At 53.3% G+C, this 21,298-nt stretch overlaps 1 protein-coding gene across 2 annotated transcripts in view; it reads left to right on the top strand.

The window, feature by feature from the left end:
• The window catches only part of TPR (translocated promoter region, nuclear basket protein), a 684,526-nt gene that overhangs the window by 140,261 nt on the left and 522,967 nt on the right, over positions 1-21,298 (top strand). For both annotated transcript variants that reach the window (XM_086956072.1, XM_086956065.1), the window contains exon 20: positions 18,104-18,244. In XM_086956072.1, the coding sequence (XP_086812198.1) occupies positions 18,104-18,244 (141 nt within the window). The remainder of the gene's footprint in view (positions 1-18,103; positions 18,245-21,298) is intronic.

The raw sequence follows: 21,298 nt of genomic DNA, 5'->3' as shown, positions 1-21,298 counted from the left end.
AGATTAAGAAAGTAATGAAATCTTAAGCAAGGTGTGGACACCAATGGCCCTCTTTGCCTATATTGGATACTATAGTTCTGTTTGCTAATAAACAGTTAAAGATGTCTGTTACCCTCAGCCTAACCCCAGGCTCCAGGATGCAACAAAGTCAAGAGGTGAAGCTGAAGGAAAAAGTCTGAAGCGTAGGAGAAAAAAAAACTTCCAACCAAACGCACAAAATGCCAAGATGAGCGAAAGTCTTTGAGGCAAAGTTCAATGTTGAATAGAGGAGAGCTGGGCACAAAGAAACCAGTACTCGAGCAACAAGCATGGAAGCAAATGCAACGCTGGTCTCTTTTTTATTTTTTTTTTATTTTTTTTAATGTATTTTATTTTTTCAATAGGAATAACTGGAACTGCTTGCTACAAGAAACTAGAAGTAATAATCTATGGAGCTGCTTGCTACAAGAAACTAGAAGTAATAATCTATCATGTTGCCATAGTAAGTGCTAACAAACAAATACAACTTCACAGAATCTTTTCCCAACTAGGAAAATGCGGACTTCAGTTTTTCACTTCAAATTGGTTTTAAAAAGAGAACTTATGCGGCTAAATTCATGCAATCATTATAGTAGCACAACAATAAACACAAAATAACTAACCTGCTGCATGCAACTTTTCACTGACTTCATACACCAGGTGAGTCAACTTGCCTCAAACCCTTGAATGACCTCATGCACAGCCAGCTGTAAATGCTGGGTAAAGGACGTGGCTCGATCAGCCCCTGTAACCTCCAGCAAGGGCGCTGTCTGCTTGAGCCTCGGCCAGCCTAGCAGACTTTGTAGGGGCTGACAAAGCTATGTAGCTCTCAGCGGCACAGTTGCTGAACCAGTAAGATGCAGCATAAATCACCTGCATATACAGAATGGTGAGTCTTGGAACCTCGAACTCTTCGGATTTTCTACACAGGAAGATTCTCCTTTGGGCTTGTATGCCATTGTTAATCTCTTTGCACCTCCGCTTTCACATACACATCTCCCTGCACTAATTAGGTATATGTTTGGTCGGGGAAAAGTAGCTATTCCCCACAGCTGAAGTGAAGCCAACCCTTCCCCCAACCCATCCTTTCCCTGCTTGTGGTGGTCTCCCATGGCAGTTGCAGCAATGCAGTCACCTAAATAAACATCCACATCTGAATTAGTTCAAACTGGTCATGGCTGGCCAGCTAGGCAGGAAGCATTTGATATCTGAAAGAGACATGTTAGTGATAGATTCCTTACCTTAGAATATCCCCAGGCGTCAGACTGGATCCGGAAACTTTTGCGTAGCAGTACCCTTGTGCGTCGGTAGGCGTCGTCTGCGGCTCCGCGTCCGTCGTGGGCGCCGTGATGACGTCGTCGGAGTACTTAGGCGCCGCCTCCACGTGCTGACGTCAGTTCTTCTTTTTTCCACGCCAGCCAGCGCAGATCTGAAAAAGGCAGTAACCCTAGTCAATTTTTGACTAACTTTTTGGGATCATTTTTGATCATTTCTCGAAGTCTTGCGACTCCGATCGGTGCCATAGGGATGCCTGCTTTCAAGCACTGCGAGGATTGGGACCGCACGATGTCGGTCACGGATCCTCACCACCTGTGCCTAACTTGTCTAGACGTCGACCACGACGACAAGGCCTGCTCCACTGCCGGGCCCTCTCTTCGAAGCCAGGCGGGAGCGGTCCCGCAGGCGACTCTAACTCCGGCAGTCGGCCCGCGCCGCGTGAGGTCCCGGTCCCACGGGAGGTCGCAGGGACAGGTCGCAGGGACAGGTCGCAGGGACAGGTCGCAGGGACAGGTCGCAGGGACAGGTCGCAGGGACAGGTCGCAGGGACAGGTCGCAGGGACGGAGCTACCACAGCTCCGGAAGTCGGCACCACTCCTCCGGATCGAAGTCGTCGGGTAAGAAGCACAAGAAGTCGAAGAGACGTCATTGCTCTTCTGACTCCCCCCGACGCTCATGCGGTGGGGGTTCAGGTGACACCGCCCACGCGGCTCCTTCGGAGTCGCGGGCGTCGTGACCCGCCCCACATCCTCCGGTCCCTGGGCGAGACGTGACGCCGGAGGAGATAGAGCGCTTCCTCATGGCCATGAGGTCCCTTTCTCCTCCGACTGGCTCCGCGGCGCCTTCGGACCCAGCGGACCCGTCTGGGACCCCTAGCGGGTCGGGGGCTTCGGCCCAGACGCCACCAGCGCCTACTGGCCCGACACCGCCAGCGCCTTCGGCCCGGCGCCGCAGGGTCAAGCGGTCCTGGCGCCTTCGGGCCCGGTGTCGCGGGACCCCACTGGACCTCCTTCGGGCTCTGGATCGTCACCGGTGGACCTTACGACCCCCCCCCCGCTCCCCCCGCGTCGGTCCGTCTGGTGTCACCCCCGGCGCCGTCCTTGGGCGGCGCCGGCCCGATGCCTCCTTTGCTCATGTTCCGGCGTCGGAACGGCGCCGCTTTCGACGCCGTTTGGAGATTTTCACTTCTATGAACAGGCCCCATTGATTGACAACCCTGAGAATCAGGAGATGGGTGATGAGGAGGATTGGGAGGGGTCTGAGGACCCTCTGACCAAGGAGTGTCAGACTCCTCAGGATTGGGCAGGAGACCTTGGGGAGGCCAGTGGCCTGGACATATAGTGTGGTGTTGACGAGGGCTGCCAAGGCCTTGGGCCTTGAGCTCCCCGTCGTGGCCGTGAGGACTAACCTCACTGAGGTCCTTAAACCGCAGTCCAGCTCGGCCGAGCCTCTGCTGCCTTTTAATGAGGCCTTGACGGACGTTCTTTTGGGCACTTGGTCCAGGCCTGCTACGGGTTCGCCTGTAGATAGGAACGTGGCCAGACGTCACTGCCCGGCCCCGGGCGACCCATGTTTCCTGTCCACCCACCCCACCCTCGAGTCTGGTCATCCAGGCCTCCAATTCCCAGACCGCATTCCCGTCGGCTCCGCCGGACAGGGAATCCAAGAGGTATGAGAATTATGGAAAGAAAATTTTCTCCTCACTTAGTTTGAGACTGCGGTCTTCCAACACCGCATGCCTCTTGGGCCGCTACACTCACTCTCTATGGGAGACGGTTGCGGAAGTGCTGCCAGAGTGTCCGTTGGAGGTACGGGCCAAACTCGGCCAAGCCCTTGTGGAGGGCCGAGATGCAGCAAAGTATTCTATCCGGTGTGGGCTGGATACCACCGACTCGCTAGGCAGACCGATGGCAACAACGGTGGCAGTGAGACGTCACGCCTGGCTGAGGTCCGCCAACTTTTCGGCAGATGTCCAAAACACTCTGATGGACATGCCGTTCGATGGCCGTCGCCTTTTTTGCGACAAGGCAGACCATGCGCTTGAGCCCTTTAAGGATTCCAGGGCTACGGCCAAGTCCTTGGGCCTCTCGGCCCCGTGCCAGCAAACGGGTGCCTTTCGCTCCTTTCGTGGCCGAGGAAGGGGCGCCCCCACACGTGCTGCCAGCCACTCCCCGCAGACTACCATCCAGCGCGGTGGCGGCCGTGGAAATCGCCGTGGAGGCGGTCGGGGACAACGGCGAGGCCAGTCCACACCTTCCCCGGCAGCTTCCGCCTCTAAAACCCTTCTAGTCCTTGCTTCTCGGCCCTTGTGACGCCTGTGGGGGGCAGGGTTCGCCATCACCACTCTCACTGGCTCACTGTCACTTCGGACAGGTGTGTGCTGCAGATCGTTCGGAGGGGCTATTCCCTCCCCTTCGAGACGACCCCTCAAGCCATGCCACCGCAACACCACCGCGTACCGGGGGATCACTTGCGGCTTCTACAGGAGGACATTTCGGCCCTCTTGGCCAAGGGGGCCATCGAACGTGTTCCTGGGCCAGAAGTAGGACGTGGTTGCTACTCGCACTACTTTTTGGTACCCAAGAAGGGCAAAGGGGGCCTACGCCCTATCTTGGACCTACGGAACGTCAACGGCTTCCTCCGGAAGGAGAAGTTCAAGATGCTGACTCTGGCTCATCTCTTAGCTGCCCTGGACCCAGGAGACTGGATGGTAGCGTTGGACTTGCAGGACGTTTATTTCCATATCCCCGTCCTGCCGGCCCACCGGCGTTACCTGCGGTTCACGGTAGGCCTCGAGCACTTTCAGTTTACTGTCCTCCCCTTCGGCCTTACCAGCGCCCCACAGTTGTTCATGAAGGTGATGGCGGTGGTCGCAGCTCATCTGCGCCAGTTAGGGGTCTCAGTCTTCCCCTACCTAGACGACTGGTTGTTGAAGGCGGGCTCGCCCCAGACAGTCGTCAGCCACCTCCAGACGACGGCAGACCTTCTTGCACCAGCTGGGGTTCTCCATCAATGTGCCGAAGTCACACCTGTGCCCCTCTCAGAAGCTCCTTTTCATCGGAGCGGTTCTCGACTCGGCGCAGTTTCGGGTTTACCCACCCGAGCAGCGGGTTCGGGATATACAGGCTCTGATTCCAATCTTCCAGCCTTTATCCCGGGTTTCGGTCAGGTTGACGCTGCGACTTCTGGGGCTGATGGCTTCCTGCATCCTTCTGGTGCATCACGCCTGGTGGCGGATGCGGGCTCTGCAGCGGGACCTGAAGTTTCAGTGGGCCCAGCATCACGGAAACCTGTCCAACCATGTCCTGATCTCAGAGGGCACTGCGAGACAGCTGCAGTGGTGGCTCACGGACCGCAATTGGGTCAGCGGCAGATCCCTCTCCCTTCCCCAACCGGAGCACGTAGTTGTGACGGACGCATCCCTCCAGGGCTGGGGAGGCCACATGGGAGAGGCGGAGATCAGAGGCCTCTGGTCTCCGGCGGAGTCCTGGCTCCAGATCAACCCTTTGGAGCTGCGGGCGATTCGTCTAGCACTGAAGGCATTCCTCCCCTCTGTCCGGGGGAGTGTAGTGCAGGTGTTCACGGACAACACCACCGCCATGTGGTACTGCAACAAACCGGACAGGGTGGGGTCGTGGACCCTCTGCCAAGAGGCTCTGCGCCTCTGGCAATGGCTGGAACATCAGGGCGTGACTCTGGTGGTTCAACACCTGGCAGGTTCTCTGAACGCCAGGGTGGACTAACTCAGCCGTCGGTCCATGATGGATCACGAATGGCGTCTGAACTCTGACGTGGCGCACGGTCTCTTTCTGCAGTGGGGAGAGCCTTGGTTAGATCTATTCGCCACCGAAGAGAGAGCGCAATGTCATCAGTTCTGCGCGTTGGAATTTCCAAGGCGGCACTCGCTCGGAGACGCTTTTCGTCGCGAGTGGAGTTGCGGTCTGTTGTACGCTTTTCCACCTATACCACTTCTGCCCAGAGTGCTGAAGATCAGGCGCGACCGGGCACAAGTCATCCTTGTTGCTCCGGACTGGGCACGAAGGTACTGGTATCCCGAGCTACTCAGTATGTCAGTCGATCCCCCGGTTCGTCTGCCTCTTCAGGAGGACCTGTCTCAGCAGCAGGGGACGGTCCTCCACCCGAACCTGTCCAGTCTCCACCTCCATGCTTGGAGATTGAGCGGCGACAGTTGAGGCCATTTGACTTGCCACCTGAAGTTTGTAACATCATTCTGGCAGCCAGGCGTCCCTCCACAAAGTCGGTATACGCCTGTAGGTGGAACAGATTTGTGGGATGGTGCACAGCAAAGGCTATGGATCCCCTCAATGCCCCTCTTTCTGAGGTTCTCTTTCTTTTTGCTCTTGCCCAGCAGGGCTCTGTTCACTATCAAGGGCTACCTTTCTGCTCTTTCAGCCCTTTTGAGGCTGCCTGATCAACCTTCTTTGTTCAAGTCCCCGATCGTTAATCGATTCCTGAAAGGCATCACGCATGCGTACCCTCCTGTGCCCTTTGTGATGCCTCAGTGGGATTTGAACCTGGTTCTTACATTTCTGATGTGCGCTCCCTTCGAGCCACTCCCCAACTGTCCTCTTCGCCTTCTTACTTTGAAGACTGCCTTCCTGGTGGCCATCACCTCTGCCAGGAGAGTGAGTGAGCTCCAGGCTCTGTCCTGTAAACCTCCCTTCCTTTCAGTCCATCCGGACAAGGTTGTGTTACGGACAAGGCCCTCCTTCCTACCCAAGGTAGTCACGGCCTTCCACATTGGACAATCTATCACCCTGCCCATCTTCTTTATGATTCTGCATCCCTCGAGAGAGGAAGAGAGGCTCCACCGTCTGGACCCAAAACGTGCGCTCTCGTTCTATTTGGACCGCACACGCCAGTTCCGGGTGGATGACCAACTCTGTTGGTTACGTGGGCGCTAAGAAGGGGAAAGCGGTGCACAAGCGGACCATCTCGCGGTGGATCATCTTGTGTATCCAGGCGTGTTACTCCTATGTCAAAGAAGGAACCCCCTGTTGGGCTGAGGGCTCATTCCACTCGAGCCACAGCGACTACGACTTCCTTGGGCCGAGGTGTGCCTTTGCAGGACATTTGCCAGGCGGCTACGTGGGCCTCGCTGCAGACGTTTGCAAGACACTATTGCCTGGACAGTCAAGTCCGGAAGGAGGGCTTATTTGGCCGTTCTGTCCTCCAGGACTTTCTGGTGTGATTATTGGTTCGCAGACCCACCACCGGGGTTGGTATTGCTGGGGTATATATTCTAAGGTAAGGAATCTATCACTAACGTGTCTCTTTCAGATGCACAAGTTACTACTTGTGTAACGATATATCTGTAAGAGACATTAGTTAGTGATAGATTCCTTACCGACCCACCCATCCTCCCCGTTCTGCAAACCGATATCTAGGGTTAAGGTCATCCCCTTTTTTTAAAATTTTTTATTTTGCAGTATATCAGTTGAAAATAGAAAGGGGGTGGGAGACAGTAAGAGGGGAAACAGAAAGGGAAGGAAAAGATAGGCGACATACCGCCACGAAACCCCACACAGGGGGCGCAAAAAAGGGAGGGGCTCATCCAAAGAGGAAGGGCGATAGGGCTCCATAGTCCACAGGCAATAGAGATTCTAGTCAGTATAGGCACCCTCAGATCGAGAGAACCGCCCAAACTCCGCTCATGGCCCAGTAGTCCTCCCTAGGCATAGCTAGTCGCAGCGAGAGAGAAAGAAGGAAAAAGAACACAAGACAATCACCCCAACTATCCCCCACCCTCGTCCCTCCCCAACATCACCCTCCCCCCAGTGGCGGCGACCAGCAAACATAGCAAACAATACAGACATTCTTGAGATCAAATTTGGAAGAGATGGAGAGATCGCAGCGTTGACGGGCATACAGCCGAAGGCAAACCTCGGGACAGAAATCTCACCAGCGAGCCCCAATTGTACATAAAGTTCTTAAAGTTCCCCAGGAAGATGTCAGAGAGGCGTTCCATGCTCAACAGACGCCACAGTCGGGCATGCCACAAGGAAATAGCCGGGGTAGATGGGGACTTCCACGCTGCCGCTAGAGTCATCTTGGCCGCACCCAAACACAACCACATAACACGCTTATCCGCCCTAGTCTGGTGTTCAAGCAGCGGATCCCTAAGTCCTAATAGGACAAAGTCCATGGAGTTCGGAATCGGGTAACCCAAGATGTCCCTAATATGGGACAGAATCTCAGCCCAGAACGGCTGGATGGTGGGGCAGTCCCACCATATATGCTTAAAGTCTCCCAACATCCCACAGCCCCGCCAACACCTATCCGAAGTAGCCGGGAATATGCGGTGTAATTTGGAGGGGTATAGGTACCAATCAAAGATGAGTTTCATATGCGCTTCTCTGAGGTTAGTAGAGTGATTGTGCGTTGTCACATCTCTCCATAGGGCCCGCCATTCGGTAGCAGAAATGTCCCTCACCAGTGTGGATTCCCAATGGTCTTGATATCGTGGTCGTGGTGACACGGCAGAGTCTAATAACAGTTTGTACAGGAAAGAAATCTTACCCCTCATGGTAGAAGTGTGAAGAAGGAAGGACTCAAATTTTGACAAGGGTCTGGTAGCCGCGTCTACTACGGCAGGCGACGTCGCCCAATGCAGGAGTTGGAGATGTCTAAAGCGTTCTGTCGGGAGGACTCCGTAGTCCCTCATACAGTTGTGGAAAGTGAGGGGTTCGATGCCATGGAACAAGTGGGTGAGGGCTCTACAGCCACCCTCCCTCCAAGCGTCAAAGGGACCCTCCGCCAGGGCCGGGGGAAAAGCCGGATTGAAGTGAATCGGGGTGAACGGGGACGGGAACGTGGTCCAACGGTCGTCACCGCTCACCGTGTCCCATACCTTCAGCACCGTGCTCGTGGGGGTGCTAATGTAAGCATTCTTGGGGCGGTCTGCCTTAGGCTTCCAGGCCAGATCCCAGATGGAGCGGCCCGCAACGCTACGATCCATGTGGAGCCAGTGCTTTTCCGACTTCTGTTGGGACCACTCCACGATGACCCTCAGTTGGGCAGCTTTGTAGTACAAATGCATGTCCGGAAAACCAACCCCCCCCCTCTAAGCGTGGGCGCCTCAGGATGTAGAATGGAAGCCATGCTCGGCCGCCCTGCCAGACATATCTTAGCATCATGGTCTTCAATCGGCGGAAGTAGTCTAGCCCTATCGGAATAGGCAAAGCCTGAAATAAATACAACAGTTTGGGAAGGAGCACCATTTTAAGGGCGTGTATCCTGCCCAGCCACGAGATGAATTTAGGCTTCCAACGTTCCAGCTCAGTTCTTACGGAGGATAACATCGGAGGGAAGTTAGCGTGGAACAGGGCATTCACGGTGGAAGTCAACCGCACGCCCAGGTAGAGCAAGGACTCTGACGCCCAAGCAAGCGGAGTGAGCAGCCTGGTCATTTGCACCTCCCCCGCCGAGAGGGTCAGGTTTAGGATGTAAGATTTATCGAAATTAACCTTGAAACCCGCCACTTCCTCGTAGGCAGAGAGCACTGAGTGGACATGCGGCAGCGACAGCGCCGGCTCCCTGATAGACAGCAGGACATCGTCCGCAAAGAGCGAGATCTTGTGCTGCTCGCCCGTAAAGGGAAGTCCTAGAATCCTCTCATTATCTCGTACCGCTAACGCTAATGGCTCAATACTAAGAGCAAAGAGAAGGGGTGAGAGGGGACATCCCTGGCGTGTCCCTCGGGAATGGCGAAAACTCGTGGATCTATGGCCATTGACCAGCACACGGGATGTGGGCCCACTGTAGTTAGCCTCAATCATCTTCACGAAAGAAGGCGAGAAACCGAAGGCCAGCAGAGTCTGGTGCAAAAACCCCCAGTCGACGCGGTCGAAAGCCTTCTCTGCGTCGAGCCCTACTAGCACCGCGGGTATGCGGAATCGCTCCGCCTTTTCGATGAGGTGTATGACGCGGCGCAGGTTATCGTGGGTCTGTCTGCCTTTAATAAATCCCGATTGATCAGGATGGATCAGGGCAGGCATCAGGTCCTGCAGCCTACTCGCCAAGATAGAGGAATACAGTTTGGCGTCCAGATTGAGAAGCGCTATCGGGCGGTAGGATGTACAAATGGTAGGATCCTTCCCCGGTTTGGGAATAATACTGATCAGTGCCTCAGCCATAGAATCCGTGGTCCTGCCATCAACCGCCATTGCGTTGAAGAGGGAGACCAGGTAGTCGCATACTTCAGAAGCAAACGTTTTGTAGAAGAGGGCCGTGTAGCCGTCAGGCCCGGGCGCCTTGTGCAGCTTCAGGCCTTTAATGGCATCCAAGACTTCCTCTCGAGTGATGGGGGAGGATAGTGACTCGTTCCATTCCCTAGAAACCTTCGGGAGAGACAGGCCCTCCAGGAATTTGGATTGTGCGCCGGGATCGAGAGCGTCACTCGAGTAGAGTGCCGCATAAAAGCGCCCGAATATGGCCGCCTTGTCCGCGTCTCTATGCTGAACAGAGCCCGCTCGATCGCGAATACCCCCGATATAGTCCTTCTCGCGTTTGTCCCGGAGTTGCCGGGCAAGATGGCGCCCGATCTTGTTGCCCTGGGAGTAGGAGGTACGTCTAAGTCGCAAAAGAGTAAATTCCGCCCTGTTATTATAATGGGCCCTCAGTTTCCCTCGGACCGCCGTCAGGGGGCGTAGGGTCACCCTGGAGGGGTTCGCCTTGTGGGCCTGTTCCAAAGTAGCCAGTTCCAATTCTAGAGCCTCCCTCTCCTCGCGCCTTAGCTTATTCAGGTTCGCGTTGAGGGCGAGGCACGTGCCCCGTAAGGAGGCCTTGCAAGCGTCCCACGTGTTATACACCGACGTGTCTGAGGGCGGATTAAGGAGGAAAAAATCACCAATCGCCTTGCGTAGGGCCTTACACGATTCCTCATCTCGCACCAGAGCTGCCGGGAAATACCACTTGCGCCAACCATCCCCCCGGTGGCCCAGTGCAGTCCCAGAACCACAAGGCTATGATCCGATAGCGAGAGCGGAAAAATACTAGCTAATTGTATGTCCCCTCGAAGGGCCTGACTAAGCAAGACATAATCAATGCGGGAGTACGAGTGGTGTACGTTGGAAAAAAAGGTGTAATCTCTGGCCTGTGTGTGGAGAAAGCGCCAACTGTCAATCAGCCCCAGGTCTCCCAACTGCCGTTTAGTTTCGTCTGAGAAGACGCCAGTGTCTGCCCTGCGGCCCCCAGAGCTATCCAGACCCCTGTCCCACACCATATTGAAATCGCCTAGTAAAAGTAAATGACCCTCCACAAAGTCCCCCATCCTGTCCAGTAGATCCTGCAGAAAGCCATTCTGTCCCGCATTAGGGGCATACAATACAGCAAAAGTACACAGGCGGCCCCGCAACAGTCCCTTCACCAGTAGCCAACGGCCGTCCCTATCCACACTCACACCCATGGGCTGAAAATGCAGGGAAGCCCGAAAGAGTAGGGCCACCCCTCTATGCTTCGTGGCTGCAGAGGCCCTGTAGATAAGGGGGAACTGCCGATGCCTAAGCCTCAACTCATCCTTCCTAGCCAGGTGGGTCTCCTGGAGGGCCACTACATCCAAATGGTGATCTATGATGTACTTCCAGAGTTTCTGCCTCTTCTGCGGGGAGTTAAGGCCCTTTACATTCCAAGTTCCTATGCTGACAGGCATAAGGGATTACACAGGTTCCACGCCATGCTCACAGCCAGACAGCCACGGTGCCCGCACCGGTCCCGCACACGCTCCACAAACCAAGCCCAGGGAAGATAAACAAACATGGGGACTCTAGGGAAGAAACCCAGCCACAACCAACCCAGGAGGCCCGCCCGGTCACTCCGCAAGTCCCGTGAGGTATCCACAGTCCTAAGGTACGCAAGGGTCAAAGAAGGCAGATCCCAAAACCATATACAAAACACAGAATAAAATAACGACAGAGGCCCTTTCAACACACACTCGTCACACAATGCCGCCGCCACCCCCCGAACTCCCATCCCCAACCCAAAACATCCCGCCATGACACCCATATTCAGAGCGCCAACAATCCCACCCCCTACCCCCCCAAGAACAAAGAACAACAAAATGCAACTCAAGGCACTGAACCTGAACCTCGCAGTCTTCAGTTCCAGCAGGTCATGGTTCAAAAGTCCCCCGCTGGACTGGGGTTGGGGCAGGGGTGTCCACCTGGGGACCCCCAGGTCCAAAATCCGGGGTGTCTTCTCCAAAAGTACCTTAGTACCCCGAGGACCTCAGGCCAAGAGCCCCTCCGACGCCACTCCATAAGACCGGGGTCACGCTGCACCAGAGCTCATCTGGGAATCCGTCATGGTGGCGGAGGCCACCGAAGCCACCGCGGCCCCTCTCTCCTGCTCACTAGTCGCCGAATCCGGCCGCCGCCTCTCCGGGGACGGGCCCACCCTGTGCCATGAGGAAGAGCGACGCCGTCTCCGGAACGGAGAACCACGCGCCTCCTGCGACGGCTCCGTGTCCTCAATACCCAGAAGATCCTTTGCCTCCCGCAGGGAATTGATCTGTCGTAGCCGATTCTCCCATCGAAAGATGATCCGGAAAGGATGGCCCCAGGAGTAGGATATTCCGCGCCCCCGGAGAAAGGCGGTCACAGGTCGGAAGTCCCTTCGTTTCTGCAAGGTCGTCGCCGCCAGGTCCTGGTAAAGCTGGGGGTGATGGCCCCTGAATTGCAGCGAAGCAGTGGTTCTCGCTTTTCTCAATATCTTTTCCTTTATCTGGAAGTCATGGACGCAAACGAGGATATCTGGAGGCGGCCCCCCGCCCCTCCTGGGCAGCCCCACTCTGTGCACCATATCCATCTGGACGTCACGCACCTCTTCATCCTCTAAGATCTGGAGAAACAAGGCCAGGACGTATCCACGCAGGTCCCCCGCTTCCCCGTCCCATGGCACTGCTTTGATACGAATGTTATTTCTTCTGCAGCGGTTCTCCAAATCCTCTGCGTGGGTTTGCAAATCCAGATTCTGCTCCGTGAGGCGTATGATATCCTGTTGGAGTTGATGCACATCATTCGCCATGCTAAGGTCATGGTCCTCCAACGTCGCCACTCTCTCTCCAATCCCATCTACATCCCTCCGTACCTCCCTGAGGTCCGAGGCCAGCTGCGTACGGAGCTCGGAAATGTCTTCCTTGATAGTCGCGAAGAGTTCCTTCATGAAAGCTTTAGTTGCCGGCGCCTCATCCGATTGCCTGGAGGAGCTGCTGGCACCCGGCGACGCCGGTTGCTGCGATGATTTGGGGACTACCTCCTTCCCCGTCTTCCCCCCTCTGCGTTGCGAGTTGGACATGGCTGCGGTCTGCTCCCACGCACTTCCACTTGGGCTCCGGATAGCTGCCGCCGGGAGGCCGAGGCTCGGGCCGGTGATTCACCGCGTTGGGACGGTCCGCTGAAGGTACTATTCGCCCTCCTCAGAGGTCATTCAGGTACACCGTCAAAAGTGCGGTCCCTCTCCCACCAGACCACCACTATTCATTGACGCCGCCAGCATGCAAGGGTCCCTCCGGCCCCAGGGGCAGAAAGCGGGCGGGAAGGTTTACACCCCAAAGCTGGCGACCAGGCGCGGGGCCTGTGGGGGACCCAATACAGCATGCGTCCTCGCCAGTGTTCAAGACCCGGGAGGAGCCGGCCCGGTCCGCCACCGTCAAAGCCCCTCCAAGGTGGCGTCAGGTGCTCAGTCACCAGTAGGACCCACCACCTAGGCGGGCGGCAGTCCAGGCGCTCCGCTCTCCAAGATCTGCGCCAGCAAGCCGCAAGACCTCCGCTCTCCCTGGCGCCAATGCACAGCCGAAGGCCGCAGCTGCGCCGGCGGAGCTTCCTTCGGAAGGGTGCACCACAAGCGCAATGGCAGGTCACTCCACAATGTCCACCAGCAGGGCCAACTGGGTATCCAAAGTCCCTTCACCACTTTGGGCCGGCCGCCAGCGTTGTATGGCTCTCCTTGCGGTATGCCGGCGTGTGCAGGACCACGCGCCGGCCCTCCAGCCACTCGCCTTCACTAGGCTCAAGTTCGGAAGGCCCCAACGTGGCGTGTGTTCCTGGGTAGGTATTGGGCCTCGCTGCCACGCAGCTCTTCCTTCCCTCCCCCGCCGGTATACACACCAGTCCGCCGCTCTCCGAGGGGGGGGATCCACTTGCTCTACCCCCGCCGGGCCTGTGTCACAACGCTCGGATCAGGTGTTCTAGGGGCTGCTCTCCAACTCGTCGCCGGCTCCTCTGCCAGCCCCCGGCGGCGTCCAGCCCCCGGCGCGGCCCGCCAAGTGCTCCTCTCAGCGCCTTTCAGCAAGCGCTCCTCGGCCGGCGAGGTCAGTACCCCGCCTCACCCGCTCAGCGCCATACAGCCCGCGCCGATGCTGCGCCAGGGCTTAGGACCGCTCCGCCGGCCTCCAGGTCACGCGAGGCCGCCGCTTCACAGGCCGCAGCTCGGCTCCCTCCAAACGGCTCCTGCAGGTCACCCTTCGCCGAGGCGACGACACCGGGACACGCCGCTAGTCATCGGCAGCCTCCGCCGATCGGGCAGCTCAGGCAGGACGCCTCAGGACCCCGCAGTAAGTCGCTGTGCAGGATCGGCGTCGGAGAGGCTCAAGAAAGCGTCCTACTCCGACGCCATCTTGGCCACGCCCCAGGTCATCCCCTTTTAGGGCCCTAGTTTCATGGCACCAGTGTTGGTTTTTGGCATAGCTCTGAGTTTCTGGCGCGGAAAAGCTGTGTCTAAGAATTGACGTCAGCACGCGGAGCCGGCGTCTTAGTACTCCGACGTCATCACGGCGCCCACGATGCCGAGGACGGATGCGGAGCCGCAGACGACTCCTACCGACGCGCAAGGGTACTGCTACGCAAAAGTTTTCCGGATCCAGTCTGACACCTGGGGATATTTTAAGGCAAGGAATCTATCACTAACTAATGTCTCTTACAGATATATCGTTACACAAGTAGTAACTTGTGCATCTGGACAACGATGAAGGATTCTAGTCAAGAACTAGACAAGCAGTTCAAGTTTCAAAGAGTCTTCCTCTTTGGTCAAAAGCATATGATTTCTTGGCAACAGAAGGACTACTAGCATTGCACTCTCGGTGAACACTTTGCTCTGCTCATCACCTTGTATGCCTTCACACCGGGAGAGGATATTTTTCCTCTGGCCTAGAAGTAAGTCCGGGAAAACATGTGGAGTTGGTCATCATGGGGCTGGCCTGCAGAGCAAATGACAATCTTCTTGATTGCACACACAGCTGGATAGTCCTGTCTGGGAGAATGGCCTGACCCATGGAAGAATCTGTGTGGAAACATCTTGAAATACACTTGGGCTGCCCATGAGCCAGTTACTGCCCTAGCCCTAGCGCAGGGTTCTCTAAAGTGAGTCCTGGAGGACCCATGCCAGATTTTTAGCATATCCACATTTAAATAAATGTAGATATCTTAATCAGGCATTGATCCAACCCTCCAGGACAGACTTTGGAGAACTCGACCCTAGAGAATCAAAAAGACATTCGGATTGATAGGCTGCTCCATTACCTTTACAAGTCTAGAAGGAGTGAGCATGGCTCTACCCCAACCCACCCAGAGATCTATCCAGTGGAAATCACACTTGTCTTTCATTATACTACTGGCCACCTGTACCTTGTGACTACCAGGGAGTGTCTGTTGGAAATGGGATTCCCAGTGGGCTGAGGTTGTCGCCAAGTAGGAACCCCCACTCCCACGTAAAGGGATGAGGTACACTCACCCCAAATAACTTGTGCTCACCCTTGTGGCACCGTAGCCCGAGCAGACAGGCTCACTTCCTAGGTAGCATGTAAAGCATTTCTGACCACGCACAGTAGTAGAAGGGACCCACTACAGATGGACGCTACAGTTATTGTAAAAATATCTGATTCTTTATATAGATTTATCACAAGGTCCATAACGATAACAATCCACAATGTTACTTCAAGACGAGGCTTTAGGTGTCTTTTTTAAAAATGTTTAGGTTGGTTTAGTTCAGGTCAGGGTAGGGTAAGTCCTTGAGCAGCACCACTTGTACTCGGTGTCTTACGAAACTTGCGGAATCGCGAGGAACCAGGCCCCTTCAGCGGGGGCGATGTGGAGAAGTAAAGCCCTTTTCTCCGGGGCGACGTAGTAAAGCAAAGCCCCTTCAACTGAGGCGACGTGGAGAAGCAAGGATGTGCCCCAGCCCATGCTGGTGGCCGGTACAAGGCGTACAGGCCAATATAGTTACATCCGAAGCGCACCGGCTGGTGCGTGCCGTGAGTATGAGGCGTACTCTGATGGGGGGGGAGGCTGAAGTTCAATGCGCACCGGCTGGTGCGTGCAGTGAGTACGAGGAGTACTCTGGTGCGACTGGCAGGCTGAAGTTCGAGGTGCACAGGGGACGTCTTTAATAAGGTGTGAAACGCACGCAGATGCTTGCAATTCGATGAGGACGATGGGCTTGAGCCCAGACTAGGTCAGCAGGGCTCTTGGAGATGCGAGGTCTGGAGCCGCGACTAGGTCAGCAGGGCCCTTGAAGTTGCAAGGTCTGGAGCCGCGACGAAGTCAGCAGGGCTCTTAAAGGGGCGAGGTCTTAGAGCCGCGACTAGGTCAGCAGGGCTCTTGAAGAAGTTGCGTTCTGTTCTTCCAGTCTGCCAGTGACGAGGGGTCACTGGAAAGTGCTCAAGCGGCGGCTGTCACCCCAAACCCACAGCAAGGGGTTTCAGGGGAAGGCAGGAAGGTGAAGTCTACTGCTACTGATACTTCAGTCAGGGGGCCAGCTCAGTCCAGGCCCTTGGAGATCTTCTTTTCCTCAAGCCTTGATGCAAAGTTATTTTTCCTTAAAGTTCTTTCCTCCTGCAGGCGTCTTGAGTTTTTCCAAAAGTAGTCTGCCCTTCTAGTGCGAAGGTCTTTCCTTTATACCAAAAATTGCCTTTGATGTCTTTGAGGTAGGCATGGAATTCCCCTCCCCAGATCCTGGTTGTGGGTGTCTCCTGTCATGGGACACAACTCTTTGAAGCAGGAAGGCAGGGTCATCAGCTGCCCAGCAGGAAGTGGCGTCAGCATTGTGGGGGACAGGACACAGCCCAGAAACCACTCCTCCCCCTAATCGACAAGGCAAACCGCTGACACCAGATGCTGGAGTTTCCCCAGGCCCTGTCCCTATCTCCAGACGGTGAATACACATTCCAGCAGGAGCACACAGCAAGATTGGACGAGGAAACCGTGACTTCCTAGACGCGCTATTTCCAAACTTAGAATTTAGAAATCATCCATCCTAAGGAATGTATTAATAAGTTTGTATTTCAGGGACATTAGTCTGTCTCATATCTTTAACATGTTCCCTGGGTCAGATAGATCATCAGATGTAAACATCAAATCTGCCCATTCTGGTCTATGGGGAGGCAGGTATCCTTACAGTAATAAAAATTAAAATGGTTGTAACTCATTACTAGGTCATGCCACATACATCAGGGCATGACCTACCTTTAGCTAACAATGCACCCTGCCCAAGGGCCGACCATAGGGGCGTCTGATATATAGCAAAGGAACCCAAATAGGTTAGAGAAATGGGTAAATGTCTCGCAAAGTTTAGGGGTTAGCCTTTAAAAGAGGGCCGGGTCCAACAGTGTCCCAGTACAGTGTCCTGGAAAATCTCTACCACTGCTGAAAGGTTTTGAGATATGCATACATAGCAGGCATCTTGAAATTTACAGAGCTGACTCTTTGCATCCCATATAAGATAAAGCTAACATTATTGCCCAGTTTTACATTGTTATAAGATTTAGCTGTAATAGTGTTGGGGTCATTTCTCCTGCCCAGAAGGTTTAAAGTGCACCTTGTTTTCTTTGTTGACCACAATTGAGTTCCCTTTTACTTACCGACAAAGTTGTTTTGTTTTTCTTTACTAAACATTTTTTACTGTCCACTATCTAAGGTATTGCACAGCATATTTGTTTGCTAAGCCTGTCTGCCTCCTGAAGTAATCCTCGATTGCCCATCTTTCCTCCCCTGAGAGCATCACATGCAAGAATGATAAAATGTGGCCTTTTTAATGAGCGTACAACCGTATTTTACCGTCCATGGACACCAGGGTGAAGCCTTCTTAGCCCACAGTACAAACCTGTAATCGTCCTAAAACCCCAAGAAAAACCCTCACATATAGATAGTGTCATGGTTTGTGATACTGATGTGGGTTGGACTATGGCAGTAAAGATTTTGATGTACTAGATCAATACCAGTCAATAAGCTCCTTTACATTTGGGGTGTGGATTATTTTGAGAATGGATGAAAAAAGAAAGGTGTGTGGCGATCGTGAGAATGAAGCTATAGCTGCACCAGCCATTTACTATTTGAATGCTGAAAATGGTTTGGATTTTTCTCCAGTAACATTGCTCCATTTTAGAGTTTCAGCACCTCCAACTATAGCCAATATCTGGGTCCGGATAAAATGAGGAATGGTTTACATATAAAGTCCTAGTGATCAGCAGTCCTTATTCTGCTGCTTGCCAATGCATTCAAATGTGATATTCTAGCTTTTTGTAGGACACGTGCGTAGTAGCTGAATATTTCTGAAATGGTCTTCAAAATAAAGCCTTGCAAAGTCTCTTATGACATTGGCCATGAACCCACGCTTACTCCTATCAGGATGTTCTGTATAACTGAGAATTTTGATTTTTGTGATTGCTTCTGCCTTTTTGTGCTATAAAGTCTTAAAACAAAATATGCTGGGCTTTAGGAAAGTCTTATGTTGTGTTTCAGTGCTTGGTGTGCATGTCCTAATCTGACTCCTAAATATTCTGCTTTCCTACCAATAGCTGACCTTGGAACGATCAGAGACTGAGATCAAACAACGATACAACAACCAGATTGAGAAGTTGGAACGGGAGATTGCACAGCTTAAAAAGAAACTGGAACATGAAATGGAGCAGAAACATTTGCTCAGCAAAAACCAAGATGTAAGTTCTATAGTTGTTGGTTGTCTGGACTGTGGCTGCCATGATAAGTCACAAACTTTGGGTCATGTCAGAGGGAGCGTCAGCCCTGGAACCTCACATCAGGCAGGTCCTAAACACCTCCTTCTGCACTCAACAAGTCCCCAAAGAGTGGAAAAAAGCCATAGTACTGCCTATAAGGAAAAAACCTAACGTTAGCTTGGAGGTGCTGGAAAACCTCAGGCCTATTTCCTTACTACCGTACGTGGCGAAGGTGGCAGAGAAAGTGGTTAATACTCAGCTCTCGGAACACCTGGAGAGGTGGAACTTACTTCATCCATCTCAGTCAGGATTTAGGGTGGGCTATTCCACGGAGACAGCTCTCCTCCGAGCTACCGAGACTTTAAGAGCAGGGGCTGATGCAGGTCACACAATGGCCCTAATTATGCTCGACCTGAGTGCAGCTTTCGACACCGTAGCACATTCCATCTTGCTGCGGTGCCTGAAGGAAGCTGGGGTGGCTGGTCATGCGCTGTGCTGGCTACAGTCATTCCTCTCAGAGAGATGCTTTCAGGTTCAGCAAGGGACTTGTCGCTCAGCAAAGATGCCATTAGATCAGGGAGTGCCTCAGGGCTCGGCTCTTAGCCCCACTCTTTTTAATCTTTATATGGCCTCTCTGGCAAAAGTGGTACAATCATTTGGGGTGGAATTGGTGTCGTACGCTGACGACACCCAGCTGCTGATCTCTTTATCGCAGAACTCCTCCAACACTCCTACCAACTTTAAATCCTGCATGCAGGCACTGGGAGAATGGATGGACTCCCACTGTTTAAAACTCAATGGTTCTAAAACAGAGGTGCTGGTGGTGGGGGGAAAAAGCGATAACTGGTCAGCTGAGTGGTGGCCTTCTTGCTTGGGTCCTACTCCTACCCCCTGTGAGGAAGTAAAGAACTTGGGAATCTGGATGAATCCCTCCCTCTCGTATGATGGCCACATTAGGCGTCTTGTGGGCAAATGTTTTGGAGTTCTGAAGACCCTAAATAAAACTTTAGACCTATTGCCCCTTGCGGCCAGAAGGACTTTAACACAGGCACTGGTGACCTCGCGGTTGGACTATGGAAATGTACTGTTCCTGGGGGCAACCGAGGGTAGCCTGGGCCGCCTCCAAGTCATCCAGAACTCCGCCGCCAGGTTGGTGTTGAGAAGACCTAGGAGGGCCAATTCACAGAAGGCGCTAGATGCGCTTCATTGGTTGCCTGTGAAGAAACGGGTACGTTTTAAGTGCCTACTCTTCTGTCATCGGATTGTCTGGGATAGGTCGCCCGCGTATTTAAAGGATCTAGTTAGCCGGTATGAACCCTCCAGGACCCTTCGTTCGGAGGGGACCGGTCTGCTGACAGTCCCCAGGACGAGGAAGGCCAGAATAGGTGGTCGCTCTTTTGCGCTCCATGCAGCTCAACAATGGAACAAACTTCCCATGGCCTTGAGACTCGAGAGTAGTGAAGCGCGGTTTAGGGCCTTGCTGAAAACTCACTTATACACAGCATAGACCTCTGGATTTTCTCTCTTGCTGGTTTCACTGCTAGCTTAGCACGGGGACATGCCGTGATGGCATTACTGTGCGCTTTACAAGCTCTTTATTATTATTTGGCATAATGGCTTGAGGGGAGCAGGACATGGAAGAACATAGTTTGCTGGCTTGTGTGTGGATCCAGCCTGCTACCTCTGATCTTGCAAATTAAAACTTATGATTGTGCTTTGGCAGAAAGTAAACCGGATGAAAGTGGTTTATGCTCTTGTACCAATCTAATACTGCACCTGTATGTATATGAAAATAATATGAAGTGGCTAATAATGCTCTTGCTTCATGTACTATAGCTGGAGCCTCCCATTGGAGGAATGAAGCATTTGTCCACTATATTCCTTTGGAAACCTATTTCAGTTGGTGGAAAATGCCACACTTAAATCTGCAGTATAAAATGGGATATTGCATCTCTGGTTGGGTGTTTTGTGCTGCGAAATCTGATCTTTTCCTTTATAGAAGTGACTCACAAATGCTGTTGGCCAGTTTAGTGATTCATTTGTTGCACTGCTGATTTAAGTGAGTCGCCATGCAGGCAAACTGCTACTACTTTTGTAATCTAGTTGCATTGTGGTAGCCCGATGTATTGACACACCTGGTCATGTGCTGCACGCAGGTATACTAAATACCGCCCCACCCACCTCGCCCCCTGCTGTCATGTATCTGAGAAGCTGTGCCTGTATTGAAAAGAGCAATAACATTGCAGCCCTTCCCAGGGTGCAAGTAATGACTGGCTACGCTGTGGTCCCTATGAGCACCTGAAGCCCAGCCGCAGCCTCCGGGTGAGATTCTCACTTTCATCTTCCTCCAAGCCCCACTACCATTTACCCCACTCCTCCTGCCACCGAACCAGCAGGGTTACATTGCAGCATTTTGACCCTTTTGGGAGTGACATGTCATGCATTCTCTAGTAGCATTTTCTTTGTATTTAACTAATGCAGCAGTTGTGTGCATGTGCCAGGGAGTATTGAAGCTTCTCATGAAATATTGAATCTTCTGATCAAAGTTATGAGTTCTGAAGCAGTTTCTTTGGTGGAACTATTGCAGTGTTGCCTTTGACTCTTGAGGGTGCCATTTCATCTTGAGACCTCCATGAAAGCCAGGGATTTCTATACAGTTCTAGAACGACTTGTCAAGGTATGTTAAGGAAGCCACTCATGGTGCTTAGAGGCAACGCCCCTTTCCATGCCACCACTCTAAGCTACAATATTGAAAAGCAGGCATTGCAGAAAAGGACATTTATGTTGCTGTAAACTCTCCTATCTAATCATAACATTGTAAAGGAGAGTTTGCATTTCTTAAGGCTAGGAAAGCATACAGTGCCCAGACTCCCACAGTGTTTATTGTAATCAGTAAGTAAGAAAAGCATGATTGTTTAGAACCTTGATCGGGCAATCTAAAAATAGAGCCATTCTTGCCCATTTTTCAGCTTTTCTCCACCAGAGAATAGTGGTATTCTTTGGCAACCGTTTCAGAATAAAGTGTCATGATGGATG

The sequence above is a fragment of the Lissotriton vulgaris genome, chromosome 1_1 (assembly GCF_964263255.1).
Source record: "Lissotriton vulgaris chromosome 1_1, aLisVul1.2, whole genome shotgun sequence".
Taxonomy (NCBI): domain Eukaryota; kingdom Metazoa; phylum Chordata; class Amphibia; order Caudata; family Salamandridae; genus Lissotriton; species Lissotriton vulgaris.
Note: the sequence above shows the minus strand (reverse complement) of the source record. Positions and strands in the feature narration are given on the sequence as shown.